General features: G+C 43.0%; 2 protein-coding genes across 5 annotated transcripts in view; one reads left to right on the top strand and one right to left on the bottom strand.

Moving 5' to 3' along the window:
* Positions 1-956: 956 nt before the first annotated feature.
* Positions 957-11,568, bottom strand: P58IPK (dnaJ homolog subfamily C member P58IPK). Its single transcript, XM_065450439.2, has 9 exons — positions 11,361-11,568; positions 10,741-10,851; positions 9,596-9,720; positions 9,391-9,465; positions 8,347-8,490; positions 5,754-5,935; positions 4,704-5,050; positions 2,691-2,966; positions 957-1,587 (listed from the first exon to the last, which is right to left on the bottom strand). Exons 1-9 carry the CDS (start codon positions 11,434-11,436, stop codon positions 1,445-1,447), a joined length of 1,479 nt encoding a protein of 492 aa, XP_065306511.2. The 5' UTR covers positions 11,437-11,568; the 3' UTR covers positions 957-1,444.
* A 226-nt stretch (positions 11,569-11,794) lies between these two features.
* The window catches only part of LOC135916990 (ecto-NOX disulfide-thiol exchanger 2), a 33,624-nt gene continuing 30,003 nt past the window's right edge, over positions 11,795-15,415 (top strand). The window contains exons 1-2 of one of the 4 annotated variants that reach the window (XM_065450434.2): positions 11,795-11,970; positions 12,108-12,243. In XM_065450434.2, coding sequence (XP_065306506.1) covers positions 12,108-12,243 — 136 coding nt within the window. In that variant the 5' untranslated portion in view covers positions 11,795-11,970. Of the gene's footprint in view, positions 11,971-12,107; positions 12,244-12,530; positions 12,679-13,972; positions 14,197-15,415 lie in introns of those variants that run through there. The other 3 variants (XM_065450435.2, XM_070531995.1, XM_065450437.2) reach the window with 3 other exon arrangements.

Genomic DNA, 15,415 nt, shown 5'->3' with positions numbered 1-15,415 from the left:
TTGCTAATGAAGATGCGATTGCATCCGGTGCGCTGATGCCACTTGTGCATTGGCACATTTTTACACTCTGCCTACTTCCGCAGGCCACTACATGGCTAGAGCTGCGTGACCTCTGGTGCAATGGTACATCTGGGTTGTGCAGCAGTCACCGGCTGTGCCGGCACCATTTCAGCTAGAAGGTTTGGTCCTGTGCAAGAGCTGCACGTCATCAAAATTGTGACAAGTGCGGTCCTTACATGAGTCTATACGGTATATGCTTCTGGCCAGCAGGTTGGGCGAGTCAACCCACCTTTTGCAGGCAAATTGCACTAACATGACTCAATGATGATCGACCGGTTCTCAACCTGAACAAGTCAACTGAACTTTGTCGGGTTCATGTAAATGTTGTGTAAATGCATTTGTACCACGACAAACCTACTAAGCATTTTAGATAAAAACTGGCGGAAGCGGTGATAAAAGAAAGGTATCCACAATATGAGGGTGTAAAGAAAAGGAAGGAATGGGGGAGGGGTCATTGCAGGCTCTGTACACTCAGTGCTAAAGGTGTCGTCATTCTCAGAAGGGGGAAGGGGGGTCAGGCTTTCCCTGTGGATCTGTCAGTGCCTGTGTGTGTATACAAGAGATAACAAACATTTCTGTATTCAAGTATTATTGAAGAAATCAAATGGTTCTTCCTCCAACCATGCACAGAAGCCGCTTTTAAGTGGGCAATGTAACAGGGTGACAACTTATAGTAATGAAGCACAGCAGCTGCTAGCAGCTTCAATTACCCACAACAGAACTAATTTACTCTTGAATGAGATATATTTTTCAGATTTCTGTGTAACGTGGCTTTCTCATGCCTATTGGCTGGAGTTAATACAAATACTTCTAATAGCTGCCTTTGGTATAGCGATAAAAAAATGTATCCACACACACCGACAGCTCAGACTAAACAGCCTTAGCAACAACCAGTATAAGTCACATCAACTTGCTTTATTATAAAGCACAGTGACTAATTTGTCTTAAAATTTAATTAGATCTAACTGTACACAGGCCACCAGACTCCTCAAAAGTCTTACTTGTGGCATGGCAACGTGTTCCCATGGAACTAACTAAAAGAAAACAATTTACAAAATGAACAGCTTGGAAGGACAACATTGCTGCGATGGTGGCACTTGGCACTATCCCTCCGTCTCGCAGGAATTTTGTGCATACACTGGCGTTCTTTTTCTTTTTTTTTTAAAGTGCGAAGTGAGCAGCACAGTCTGTACACTTGTTGCCCCTTCCAGTATGCAGCAGTCTATGACACGACCGGTCTGAAAATCCAGGTTTGTTTTTCTTTTTGCTGCAGTACTTCTCTCTCTAGTATCACCGTTGCATGTACGCCACACCTTGAAGAGGTCACATACACGCACAACACTGGAAAACGTGTTTTTTTTTCCTCCTGCAGCACTGTCAGGCCTCAGTTGAAGACAAACTTGTAGGTGAAGCCACCACCTGAGCCACTGCCAAAAGGGTTGAAACCCTGGAAGGGGTTGAAGCCCTTGCCTTGCTGAGACTCTGGATCCAGAGGATCCTCACCATTGTCAAATTGTTTCCTCTTCTCTGTAATGCAAGAAAAAAGAGGAGTGGGGAGACAACAATGCTATAATGCAAAATACAACGAAGACAACGTGAAATATAAGAAGAAAGATGAAGTGAAGAACAATGCTAAGGTGGACAAAGCAGCACATGTCTTTAATCTGACCCTTTCACTACATTCACAGTGTGTGTTACACACTCCATTGTTCCCTGATGATGCAACACAAATTGTACACAATGGGTCTCCTCTAGAATTGGCTACAGGCCCAGCACTTTCCATGCACTATATTGATGAATTATGAGAGAAGAAAAAGAAAAGCCCACCTAAGCGAAAACTACATGAAGTATGCACCTAGTATAAAGCTGTTCTGAGAGTTGTTATGAAGGATGTTCAAATGTAAAAGAGGGCTGCAGTTATGAGAAACAAAAATATAAGTGAAACAATGATGCCTCTTGCACTTTCTGCATATGTTAAAAGATGGCATCATAATTATACATGGCTCTTTGATTCATACCCAACAGTAAGTCTTTCACCCAGTGGTAGATGCTTTTAAAAAACATTCATGCACTTTTGAGCAATTTATTGCCTAGTATGCTTGTTCTACTACAATCAAGTGAAATTTGAATAGAGTGGTACCAGTTTGAACACTATGAAAACAAGAAGACTGGTCGGTGGTGAATTAAGATGCTTCACACAAGAACATTCAATTCAAGAATGACATTTCAGATTTTCCTGCTTTGCACTGAAAATGCAATGCTTACCCCAAAGAGAAAGCATCAATGCACCATGTACACTAGCACACAAAGAGATGCATGTGTTTTGTACTTGCCTTGACAACTTTGCAGTTTGTACATTCTGCTATGAGGCATTTGTTGTTACAGGTTGCAATGGACAGATGTATTCACTGGCATGCAAGAGTCAACAATTGTGCACATACAACGAAAGAATCCTCAAACATTTCCACAATGAAATAATTGCAAAACAAAAGGTATTCTGACCTAGAATTGGGGCTCTCACTCAAGTATCCAAAATTAAGAAATACATTTCATTTACTTTTGTAGAGCGTGACACCAGCATGATGGCCCTCTCACAAATGAGCAATGAGGGAAAGGAGAAAAACACTAACCAGGGTCAGTGAGCACCTCCTTGGCAGCTGCAATGTCAATGAACTTCTTCTCCGCTTCCTTCTTGGAGTCTCCCTGGTAGTTGTCTGGGTGCCACTTTTGGGCCAACTTTCGATAGGCTTTCAGGATCTCTCGCTTCTGTGCCGAGCGCTTCACCCCGAGAATCTTGTAGTAGTCGCGTTTTTGCGACTGCTTTTCAAGCCGTTGAGCCCGCTTAAGGCCCTCAGGTCCACACGAGTTCTCGTCCATGTTGGCTGCTTGCTGAAAGTCGTGGGATGCTGTGCGGAATAGGGAGCACAAAATCATTCTCGATATCTACCCACAGATGCACATGACATTCATAGAACACTTGAGAATACAGGCTCTTTATGTACAATGCCTACCAGTGAAGCAATGGCCTAGAGGAGCTCATGATGTCTAATGCATCATTTTGTGATGTCACCTGCCTCACAATTGCGTGTTCACAGGCAGCTGCTACTAATTTGAAAGCTTATCCTTAGAGTATGTTCTCAAAATGTGAGGTATGCTTTCCAATATGAATAATTAACCCACGATTGCTTTAGACATGAAAAGACTATTAAGATAAATTATCCAATTATTTTGACAAGAGTGCAAGGCAAGGCATACAAGAGTGCAAGGCAAGGCATACAAGAGTGCCATCTGCATCTCGGAAGCATTATTGCTTCCTACACACAAGAAAGCACAATGTAAAGCATTAGCACTATGAAGGCAGACGGTGGGTTGGTAGACTTCTGCCAAGAGAATGCTGCAAAAAAGTAGTGGAGCAGGAGGGGCAGGTATTGCTAATATACATGCAGAAAGAACTAATCTTACAGAGAACTGCCAGCAATTACACCATCTGTCACATTATCAAAGTAGTGGATGCGAAACATTGCAAATATAGAGGGTTGGTATGAACTGCATCACCACCTAACCGGGCTAGGGTGCTTCATGTTACAAGGGAAGCAGGATGCTTACTAAGCAGTGTAACCAAAAATTAATGTTTTCAAGCACCCTATTGATCGGTGTCATACATTCATGCAAACATGACTGAACTTTTCTGGTGTGTGAAACAACAGACATTTTATGAAAAATTTAGCCTGTGTTTTCCACATGCTAAAAAGTTTTTGCTTGAAAGCTTGCTTGTTAAGCTTAGTTGGAATTAACTAAGCTTAACCTGACACTGTTAACCTATACAGTCAATGTCTGATTTTTCGGACTCCCTAGTGGCCACGAGAATGTACGAAAAAATGAATGCATGCCTTTTACTGCCCCCAAGGGCTCAAACTGCCACTTGCACGTCCAAAATAGCTCTGAAGGCCTGCCAGTACACTTATTAGGTGTATTGGTGGTTGTACCATGACAGGAGACAACAGACGCACATGCGTATAATTAAGGAATATTGTGCCCCAAGGCAGTGGCCCCCCTTCCATCTTTAGTATGCTTCACTGTGTAAGACGACAGTTACAGCAAAGCTGACGTTTGGGAACCGACATTATGCAACACTTTCCCCCTTGCCATGTTTTACAGGCTTCGAAGCTATCAGCGGGGATGATAAAGGCGGAGCCGGTGCCATTTGCCGACAGTGGCAAATCCGTTCAATGAAAAATATGGCACCGAACAGCAGGAAGCTTGCTAGGGAACGGCAAAGCAGCTAGGCCTAGCGTTGCTGCGGTGAAAGCTATGGCTGTCAGCGGATAAGCCTGCGAAAGCACTGGTTCGAGGCTGCAAGATACTCAAAATGGCAGCGGAGGCAGCTTCGATTAATGTGCTTTTGGAACTAAGGTCATGCTAAACAGTCCAGAAAATCAAACGACAAAGGGCTTCAGCATCTAGAATTTCAGACATTATACATTGACCCTATCGGGTACATTGCAGTGCCACGTACTATCAGGAATGTACAAAAAAAAAAAAGTTTGTTCACTGTATTTCCCAACATGAAGTACAATAGTAGTCATTCAGCACTTAAAATTCTTTTCACTTTCTTGTGTGTAAGAAATGGGAAGCCCACTGACCGCGGTCATACTGCCCATCCGCCAAGTAGGCCTCTGCTCGGTCGCATAGGGCCCGTGTGTCCTCTGGGTTCAGGCGCAGGGCGTCAGAGCAGGCCTCAACGGCCTCACTGGTATGGCCTGCCTTGCTGTTGCAGTGACAGAGGCGCCCCTTGACATGCTGCACTATTTGGGCCACGTCAGGCTCAGTGCGCAATGCCGCCTTGCCTTTCTCGACGCAGTCATCATAGCTGCCCTGCCCAATCAGCTCCTGGATGCTACGCAGTTGTGCTGCCAGCTTCTTCACCTTCTTGTAGTGTGAGAAGCAGTCCTTGTGGTCTGGGTCAAGCTTGAGGCATTCTCGAATGACACTGGATTAGACAATAAAAGAACAGGATATGTCAATGAGCGGGAGCAAGTGGAAGGCTAACGATGCTGCTGTGACAACCTGCATGAAGAGAGGACATAATTAGCCAAAATAAAAAACCACTGCTTAAGCTGCACACCTCCATTGAATTAGGTAACATTCACATTCCTGCTACAGTAGGCAAAGTTTCCCCTCTAGGTGCTTTGTTAGTTACTTAGCAAAGCTTGAGAAAAGCGTCCAGTATACTGAGAAAGGTTTGGAAGTTATCTTTTACGTGTTACCATTACCATTACCTGTTAACATTACAGGTAATGTCAGCCTCATCAAGCTTGCTACCCATTGAAGTTGTGGTTATTACATCTGCTATGGAAGGCTCTACCAGTGGTTCATGGAAGGTGGCTCATAGGATCACAACCAGGATCAGGATCGGAAAAAGAAGCAAATTGATTCTGCTACGCGAGGCTACAATGCACTGATACATCTCCACAAAAGCCTGAGAAAGCACTTCATAAGTGTAGATGAGAATACGAGCACAATGATGGATATGACGTGCAAGAGCACTGAGAGAAAGTTTTCTGCTTTAATGGTTTTGTGGACGCTTAGATTGCATGTGATCCAAACCCGTTTAGGGCCCTTCTTACCTATCTTACATTAAATGCAAGTGTTTGGAGAAATTAAGACAAGGACAATAGGCAAAATTCACTCACTTAAGAGACTCGTCAGCGTCTCCCAGCTTGTAGTACAGCTTACTAAGTTTCAAGAAGCCAACAGTGTTGTCTGGCACCATCTTCGTTGTGGGCCGCAGGTCAGTGATGGCATTTATCAAGTCCCCAAGGTTTTCATAACACTGTGCACGCATCTCACGAAGAGTCACATCCCATGGGCACTCCTAGGACACCACAAGAGTAAAGAGTGAGAGGAAACATCACCACATTGGCCTCTTAAGCAAGTCCATCTCAAGACAATAAACCACATAGTATTAAATTACTATGGAAGTTACGCAGTGTAAAACAAAATTGACCAATTAATATTTTTTGTTAAATATTTATTTCAGAACAAATAAGAAGCTTGCTTAAGAAAGGGCATTGCATTTCTTGCTGTTCCTAGTTTTCTCACTTTACGTTGCATTGCCTGGTTTTGCTTGCCCAGTAAACATTGATGGCTTCGCTGGGCCGCAGAAAACTTGAGCGAGTTAGCTGATAGCTGATATAAACTCATCAGGAGCAAATGAAAACAGTGCTGTGTTGAGGAGTGTCTGGTTAGCTCCATACTACTACAAAGAAAGGAGATGTGATGTGTATAGCTGACGCCACTAGCGCAAGCGCGTTGCTGGTTCGGTGAGGAGGTGATGGCTACCGCAACACTGGCAACCTGTCTGTGTACATATGGCGAGTCCACCAGGGGTGGAAGCACAATTGTGCAATTAGAAGCAGTATTAGGAAAATGTGCATTTCAATATTTTCATGGCACACAGGACCAGTATTCTAGGTTGCTCACTGCCACGGATATAATTACTTTACAGAGACTTCGCATGTAGCAGTGTTGTACCAGAGGTGTCAGCACTCCTGGCACTTCACAATGACAGCGATCAACTTCACGGATACAGACACCTTCACAAAGTTCCACCTGTAGCAACAGACGCATCAATGTCTATTATGCAAGTGACAACGTTTTTTTCTACTGTGCAAAAACAGTGTGCTTGACCTGCGCAAGGAATGCTGTTGCCTGTAGACGCTAACACGGTTCTTGCCTACTGCATGAAATCTCATTAAAGTTCTTCAAGTGAACTACCGAGAACACCGACACTGTATGCCATGGAGTTTGTGAAATGTGTGTTCTACTTTACATAGGATTTCTGATTGCCCAGTTCCTGGATGGGCCATAGGTTTACAGTGAAGCTGCTTATGGCTAGAGTTCCGTGCATTTTTTGTGTCAACAAATGTGTGTGAGCAAAACTATCATCATCAGCAATGACTTGTGCCACTGCTCGCATGTTCGTTGTAGTTGTCTTCTTCCACAGCTGGCTCCGTTGCCACTCATCAAGCCAACGTTCCCATATTCCCCAGTCCCACTGCGAAGGCGCTAGTGGCACTGGCCCACTACAAGTTGGTGCAGTGATTTCGGTCTCAAATTCTTTGCCTCGATATATCGCTCGCGCCTTCATCGTCCTCTTCCACAACTGGCTCTGATGCCGCTCATCATGCTAGCGTTTCCATACTGCCTCTCCCTCTGTGTAGGCACTGGTGGCACTGGCCCACTACCAGCCAGTGCGGTGATTTTGGTCTCAATATATTGTGAAATCAAAACACGAATGCATATAACAAATGTACAACATGAATGAATCCAGATGTATAAAAATTAGTGTGTGCATACCTTTTGCCACGATGACCAATGATCAAGACAATAAATGTGTTTGTACATTTGTTTATAAATTCTGTGCAACATGTCATGTGCTGCACAGCTTTGCTGGTCATCCACCTTCGCAGAGTGGAATGGCTCATGATTTGTCACAATAAAAATGCTTGTTTTAATAAAGCACTTGCTACGCTCCTCTAAAATACCAAATATTACATCGCTTGTCGTATAAATTAATGCAGTGCATTTCATGCAGCTGGACATTCAGTTCAATAGTGCACGGCTTAGCATAAAATAGAAAGTCACCCTGAGGTAATGTGTTTTAGAAAAGGGCTCAGCCATTTGTTCCTTCAGTGTGGCATTTACGTTCGCTTTTGGAAAATGATGTAGTATACATCCGATTTACCTTAGCACTATTTCACAGACAGCAATTATACACCAAGTTCACTCACATGAAAACAAATAAAAACAGGCTCACTGAAATCGAAATCGCCAACAAGACATCGGCACTGCTTGGCATAGTAACACAAGAGCAGAAGCTGTGCGCACGCGCTTAGCTTTAGCTGTGCTGCCACAGAAAGTTGCTGTTGGGTATTGAACATGCTCGCAATATCTATCTTCTTCAAACACACTTGGAATGGAGAGACTTGTGAAGGATGACAATGTTTTTGATAACTAATGCCAATTTGGACACAAGGATAAATAAATTATCTACAGGCTTCCAAGCAAGTAGTCTCCAATGTAAGGTTTCCCAGAATAATCACTACAACTCAAAGCTTTCACAAGTGACAGCTTTTGTTCACAGCAAATGCAATAACTACATTTATATGTTGTTACACTACTTGTAGTGAAAAAGAAAACATAGGTATAGGGGGTAAATAAGCACAGTGATCAAGTTGCAATGTGTTATGTGAGAAAGGCAACCAAGAACAACCAATCACTTACTGCAATCACCCTGGTGAGCACTTCAATAGCTCCCACGTAGTTTCGGTCACGAATCATATCCTGTGCAACACGAATGTCTTGCTTCAGAGGTTCAATGGCCATGTACGCCCGATGTGCCTCACCATTGTTTGGGTCTAGCCGTAGCTGTAGGAAACAGTGCCAGACTATCAAAGCAATGCCGCAACTTTCATCAGCGATCTTAACTTACCCACTCTAACGGCAAGCACTACAGCTTCAGAGAACATGTCTGGAACTATGATTCCCTATAATGTGGAGTGCTTTGGTATCTCTGAAAGCTTAAGATGACTATTCCTTTGGACACACTGGGTCTATCATTAGTTTAACTTGCTTTGTGCTGCTCTTCATGCATAAGCTAGCCATTGTCACATAAAAATTTAGAAAGCATGAAACACCAGGTGAATGTGTGAGCACTGAATGAGTATGCAAAATGTTTATGATGACAATGACAAAATGATGTGCATGGAGACATTCTCGTGTCTACTAGCAGTTGCTTCATAATGCTCAGGGTCAAGGACATGCAATAAATGTTATGAATGAAACTGCTCCAACTAGTTTGCTTCCCCCAAAATTTTTTAGGCAAGTCGACCTTGCCACCACAGCATAAAAAGTAACAAGCATTGCTACTGCCTCTCCTTGCACTAAGATGATTATGCCCACACATCCATCTGCATCTAAACATGGCAGCATCAGATAGCAAAGAGTGGCCACCATACATGGCTTGGTTAAGACTTGAACATTAAGTGCTGACATTAACTTGTGCACGAAGTGCATTAGCAACATTACATGGGGACACTAGTAGTGAGAGAAGTCTCCTATCATTTTGAGTGCACTGTGTTCATTATAAAATAATGTGTGTTCTGGACTATTTTTCACAAGATTTATTCACAACTTCCCACGTAGCAGGTAACAATTCAAAACAATATTAACACAGGCATAGGCATATATCTACCTGCTTTTCATACACTGTTTATTCTTCACAAAGAATGGGAGAACACACACACACAAAGAAGAAACTACACTTACCACCCACTCAAAGTCAATATGGGCCTCCTCTAGATTTCCTTGCTTGAGGAGCACTGTACCCCTTTGATGTCTTGCCTACGTGTCACACACAAAGAGGGAGAAAACAAAATGTTCAATTTAAACGGGCACTGTACGACACCCAGTGTGGAACACTGCCTATAAACATGGAGATGACATATTTAATGCAATGCGACTGGATACTCACAGCAAGAAAGTCTGGCTTCAAGGCAATGACCTCATTGAGGTCTTCAAGTGCTGACTTGGACTTGCCTAGCCCCAGGTAAGCTGTAGCGCGCTTGTAATAAGTTAGGTAGTTATCAGGATCCGCATCTGCAATAAGAATGATGATGAGCAGAGCAATCTAAGCCTAAATGTTCAGAAAAACAACATGGCCAAATGGATCACCTGGAAATGAAAGGTTAGAGGCCCTAAAGTTAGCAAACAATGATCCCCTAAAAATAGTATGAAATGACACCAACTACTTGCTTTTCTTTAAGGAATCTGTGGCCAAGGGAATAGCAAGCACTCCGCAAAATGTCAGTAGTCATGTTTCAGTAGTGACACATCAGCATTACCACGTCCACAGATGTTACCAATCCATCATCAGGAAGCCTGCACACGCGTAGCATTAAAGTGATAGCAGATCCTCACACGAAGAACTAAAGGCAACCATTATTACAGCTGTTATGGACTAATAAGCAGCAGAGCTGTAATATTAAAGTTAGCTTAATTTTACTGCATTATAGTGCAATGCAATCAATGCACCCATCCTATCCATAGCAAAATAATTTCTGTCCTTAAAAACCAGTGTTCATTGGACATCACAATTAAACTTGCTGACAATATTCTGGTACCACGAAAGCTTTAAACACACGAAGTCCCTCAAATAGCATGACTACAGCATAACAACAATTTAATTATATGTAATACGACAAACTGCTGCCTATTCAAAATTCGGTATGCATGGTTATAAAGTTGGACACGTTGGATTCCCAAAAGTGTAATTTAGATTTTTGTTTTATTCTGGGTAAAACTTCGTTTAAAGGACACCTTGAGGCCAGCAGAAGACAGCTGGAAGTTAATGCATAGCTTGCCACCCATAATCATCTTTTAGGGTGACCAAGCATCTGATAAGGAGGTGTGCTACCAAACTCGGCAAAGTTGTAAGTATAGCCGACACGTAAAAAATGCGTTGCAGGAAACAGAAACTGCGTCTCGGCCATCAGTGAGCGCACGGCAGGAACGAATTGTATGAACACACCAGTATCATCAAGAAGATATCATAACGTAGACAGGATGAACGCATACACACTTGTAGGGACGCAGCGTTCGTGAGCCACAAGAACTTACCGATGGCAGCGTGGTAATGAGACAAAGCGTCCGCGTACTGGCCCTTGGACATGAGTTGTCGTCCCATCTCAAGATGCCCCTCAATCTCCGCCTGTGTGATGCCCGCAACACCTGTGCGGCATGTAAAGAATTGCAAGGCACAATCAATGGGCCGAGTCAGCTGAAAGTGCCTCGCGGGCAAAGCCCAAGGGATAACGCAAGCATGCCACCTAGTTTCCGCACGGATACATGTCCGTAATCTCACATATTAAAACACGTGCACCAAAACGACTGCTCTCCAAGGCGATCAAGTCCGGCGAAAGTGTCGGACGTCCCAATTCACGGCGCGCGCACGCGGTGATGCAACTCCGCCGCCTATCGTTTGTCACGTACCGAAAATGTAGTACGAGACGCACGCTGAGGCACGATTGATTTGACGATATCAAACTTTTAAACGCACTGTTCAACCCACGACGATGCCAAAGAAGAAAGACGTCCAATGTTATAGCAGCAGAGACGAACGCTAAAAAGAGTTGAACGCGCAAGCTAGCTTCCTTCCAAGGCAAGCGCCGGCCTGCAAAGTGTGCGATCCGATTGTAAGGATGGTGGATCACCACAGTGGACGGCAAAAAAATACTTGCCGATCAGACGTCTCGTTGTCCAGGCGAGAACGTAAAGGTAGGAGACGAGCTGGTACGCCGAAGGATAGCCTGTCATTTTGGCCGTAGCGCGCGCGAAGGATACAATTTGTTAAAATAAATACTAGACCATAATTTCTATCCCGCTGCCCGAGCGCAAGTACAGCTCATCGCTCGAGTCGATGTCGACTGCTTGTACACAAAAATATCGTGTGCTTAGCTGATTGGTCGCTGGGGTGCCCTTAGCGCAGCGAATCTTGAAATAAATACAAGCTCGTTATTAAGTATTTTATGCCATATAGTTATTATGTATGTATGGTGGCCTTATCGAAATAACTTTTCAGTTGTTTTGTTTGGTTTATTATTTTCAAAAAGTCTCGCAAAATAAAAGTTGGGTGGTAGAGCGCGCTCTCACGCGGCAGCCGGTCACACCAGCGTATCAGATGTGCTTCCTGCGGCAGTTTAGTTTTCAACTGCGCTTGATCGTCTGCTGGCATAAGTGATATTGATCAAGCAAGAGTAGACCTTCAGGCGTTCGCATGCTCTCTGATGGGTTCGTGAATTAGAAGCGTTCGCGAGTAACCGCTGCCTTGTGCCTGATCGACGCATAGAGGTAAGCTGCGCCGACGCGCACTGATGCATCCGCAGATGACAAAAGGCTTTCGGCACGCTGAGCCCACCCCCACTTCTTCCCGTCCCCGCAGCATGCTACACGGTTACTAAAATAGCCCACTGAATATCTGTTTATAGATGATGTCGGCGGCGGCAGCGGCGGTGTGCGGGGGATCCCCGGTCCTGCCTTCAAGCACGGTGGATCCGGCCACAAACGATGCGCCGCTGGAGTTTGCGGCACGAATCAAGACCACTGTGGCTCCCGAAGGGCTCGGTGAGCCTGACATGTTTACGCATGCGGTGCCTCTATCAAGTTCAAAGGCGGCTTCATTCCTCGCTTGAGAGCTGTAACTGTCAAACACGCGAATGCATTTTTTTTTTTCGATTGCGTGTCAGAAGATGCGTGCGAAAACCTGGCTGTTTACAGTGTATGCATACCGGTGCCACGATCTACCCAACCGAGTCCGCGGATAACGGAGGTTTAAAGAGCGCGATACTTCTACACTTGGCGCAGAGTTTCGATCGCCTAACCGTAGTCAAGTTACATGCAGTCGTCCGCATCGTGCCGTGCGCGTGTTGTTTACGCGGTCGCCAGGTGGTGTCCGCGCACAGTAACTCGCGTGCTTTTCTGATTCTTTATGTCTTTATGTTCACGTGCATAAGCGCGAGTAGCATTCGTGTTCGATTGGCGATCAGATTTTGCACCGCTGTGAGTAAATTTGGTCAATTCCCCCTTGCATGCATCCTTCCTCCCTCATATTTTTTCGGCGGTTTGATTAAACTGCAATTAACGTACCGATAGCAGACGCGATGGCTAGCGTTTCGCGTATGCATATTTTGCATATGTTTTACTGACTGGTACGTGCTAAAGCTGCTTCAGAAAATTAACTATATATTTAAAACGTAAACAGTAAGATTATAGTAATAATGTTCTCGTTATATATATATATATATATATATATATATATATATATACATAAAAAGAAATTATGTCTTGATCATTGCAGCGTATATGAATATGTTTTAAGCTGGTATATTTTAATATATATCAGTTTTCTTTGGCGATCATCTTTCAATGCTTCGACATTTGCGTCCTATAGATATCATTGGCTCCATAAAGTGGTCGAAGACACAGACATATGGGCTTTGCATAAGTAATTAGGACAGCTGAAGAAGTTGTACTGTGGTGACATGGTTAATTATAATAGTGAAATGAAGACGCAAAGAAACACAATGGTACTCTTCCATTCGTTTAATGGCTTATCTTTCGCATTTGTGCTGCCCCCAATTTTGCATGACACGTGCCAGTGTTTACGCGTGCTTTGCTTTCGATATTTTGTCCAGTTTGTTTTCTTTTAATTTTTTAAAAGCTTCTGTAAGCCCAGGTTAATCCTTTCAGTGTCACTGACATCAGATAGGAATGTGAGGACCATACCAAGAGAGCATTTGCCATTATCCTTGTCATTTTTTTCCTTCTGCATAACCAAAAATAAACCATTTTGTTCATTTTATAATATCCCAGAAATATAAATATCTGCGTAGGTGCGTCAACTCTGAAGAAAACATGACACGAAAAGGGTTAATGACCATGTACTTAAATATGTGCTCCTCTCTAAAGTGGCGATAGGATATAATCAATGAAAATTGTATTACTGTGCCTCTTTTGTCTCTGGTGCTTTTGGGTTTGTCTTTAGGAAAATAATGCACAGATAATGTTGACTGCTGCAAAATAATTTTGGTATAGGTCAAACGTAAATTCCTTCTTCAAACGTAAATTTCCTTCTTTCATCATATCTAGCACAACAACCGTATATTCGAAAGTTTTTCTTCTTTCACAGAGCAAAATTTGTTCACACCATAACCATCCTGTTCCAGCGTGAAATCTATTGACATTGCCAAATTCCCCGTGTACTCAGAAGCTTATGTATAGTGTTATGTATAGCGTGACAGTGTTGAAGGAAAGATGTGAAAGTAGAGCACATGCAATTTCTTCCCTCTGGCAAAGGTGTAGCTGCCTAAATTTGCAGAAAATGATTTGTGGTTGGTGATGCTAGCGCTTTTCTCCACCCTTGTGCAGTTCGTCAACTTGAGTTCAGCCGGAACTTGCAGCTAGAACACCAGCAAAGTGAGAACTGCGTATTGGGATGTTCCCTTTAGCAGTGGACTGCACTGTACCTCAGATAAACAGGGACACCCAGCCCACTTAAAAGGAGCAGAAATATGATCTGTATGTGGGAAGAGTTACAAGAGAGCTGTGCTTCTGAAGAATCTGCCAATTCTTAGGAAGTTATTGCTTTTTTAGTGGTCCAGAGGAATGCATAAACTTAAATGTGAGCAGGAGAGAAATACACCTGTTGCATGCAATTACATGGGATTGCAATAGGCATTTGCTCTACAGCCAGTTTATGAGAATTATGTAGTTTCAGATATGTGCCTAAGAGCCTGAATTAAGTTGCTGTTACAAATGCAGGCGAATATTGACAAAGCATGCTGGCCACTTTTCACATGTTTGTTTTCGAATTTATGCTGATAGTACAGATAAAAAAGTCCTGAGGTAGCAGAATATATAGAATATGCAGAATTTAGTGTGTTAAAAGCTCATGAAAGTTCCACTATCTGTTGTGTTGATGGCAGTTAACTATTTGTTAGCACGGTGGAGAAGCAGTGTTGACATGCCAAATCCGCTAACCCACCTTCTTCACCTAAATTGTAAGAAAGAAGCCTTTGCATGGGCATGCAGAAATTGTGATGTTTGAAACAATGAATATAGTATTGAGGTATCAGTTCACTATTTGAAACAAGCAGGTAGCATTGAATTTTGTTACTGGTTCTTGAATGTTTTGCAAATCTGATTTGAATACACACAAGAATTTAGGCTTCCAGCAACAGTACAAAGTAATCGAGATCCACATTGAGTATCAGATGAATGTTGGAGGTAAAAATATATCAATATAAAACATCTTGCAACAGCTTATCATTGCCAAAGGACAGTGAAACCTTATTTTTTTTTACACAAATAATTTCAGACCATCTAAAATAACAAATTTTTCCACATGAAAAGTTTTCACAGCAGTGGTGGCAGACACTGCAGGTAAAAATAAATGAATGCCCCAACATACCTTGCTGCACGTGCCAGCTACCTGCCAAATGAAGAGCTGTTCTCTTTGCTATATTAGTGACAAACCATAGGGAATTGTCCTGCATAGATAATGCTGGGCAACCTGTTTTCTTGCACAACTTGGTATACCCCGAGTCCCTCAATTAATTTAGAAAATATTGTGGTCCAGCCAATCAAAGTACCTCAGCCAGCCATACTGTTCTGTGACAGTTGGTAAAAAAGTTTCTTGTAACCTCATCATTGTTTCAGTGGCTCAGGTGAAGGATTAAGGAGAACTTGCATTTATAATTTTTCTGCTTAAGTTTTTTGCTTAGTGTTAATTATCATT

Source organism: Dermacentor albipictus, chromosome 1 (assembly GCF_038994185.2).
Source record: "Dermacentor albipictus isolate Rhodes 1998 colony chromosome 1, USDA_Dalb.pri_finalv2, whole genome shotgun sequence".
NCBI lineage: Eukaryota > Metazoa > Arthropoda > Arachnida > Ixodida > Ixodidae > Dermacentor > Dermacentor albipictus.
This window is presented reverse-complemented; position numbering and strand designations above follow the sequence as displayed.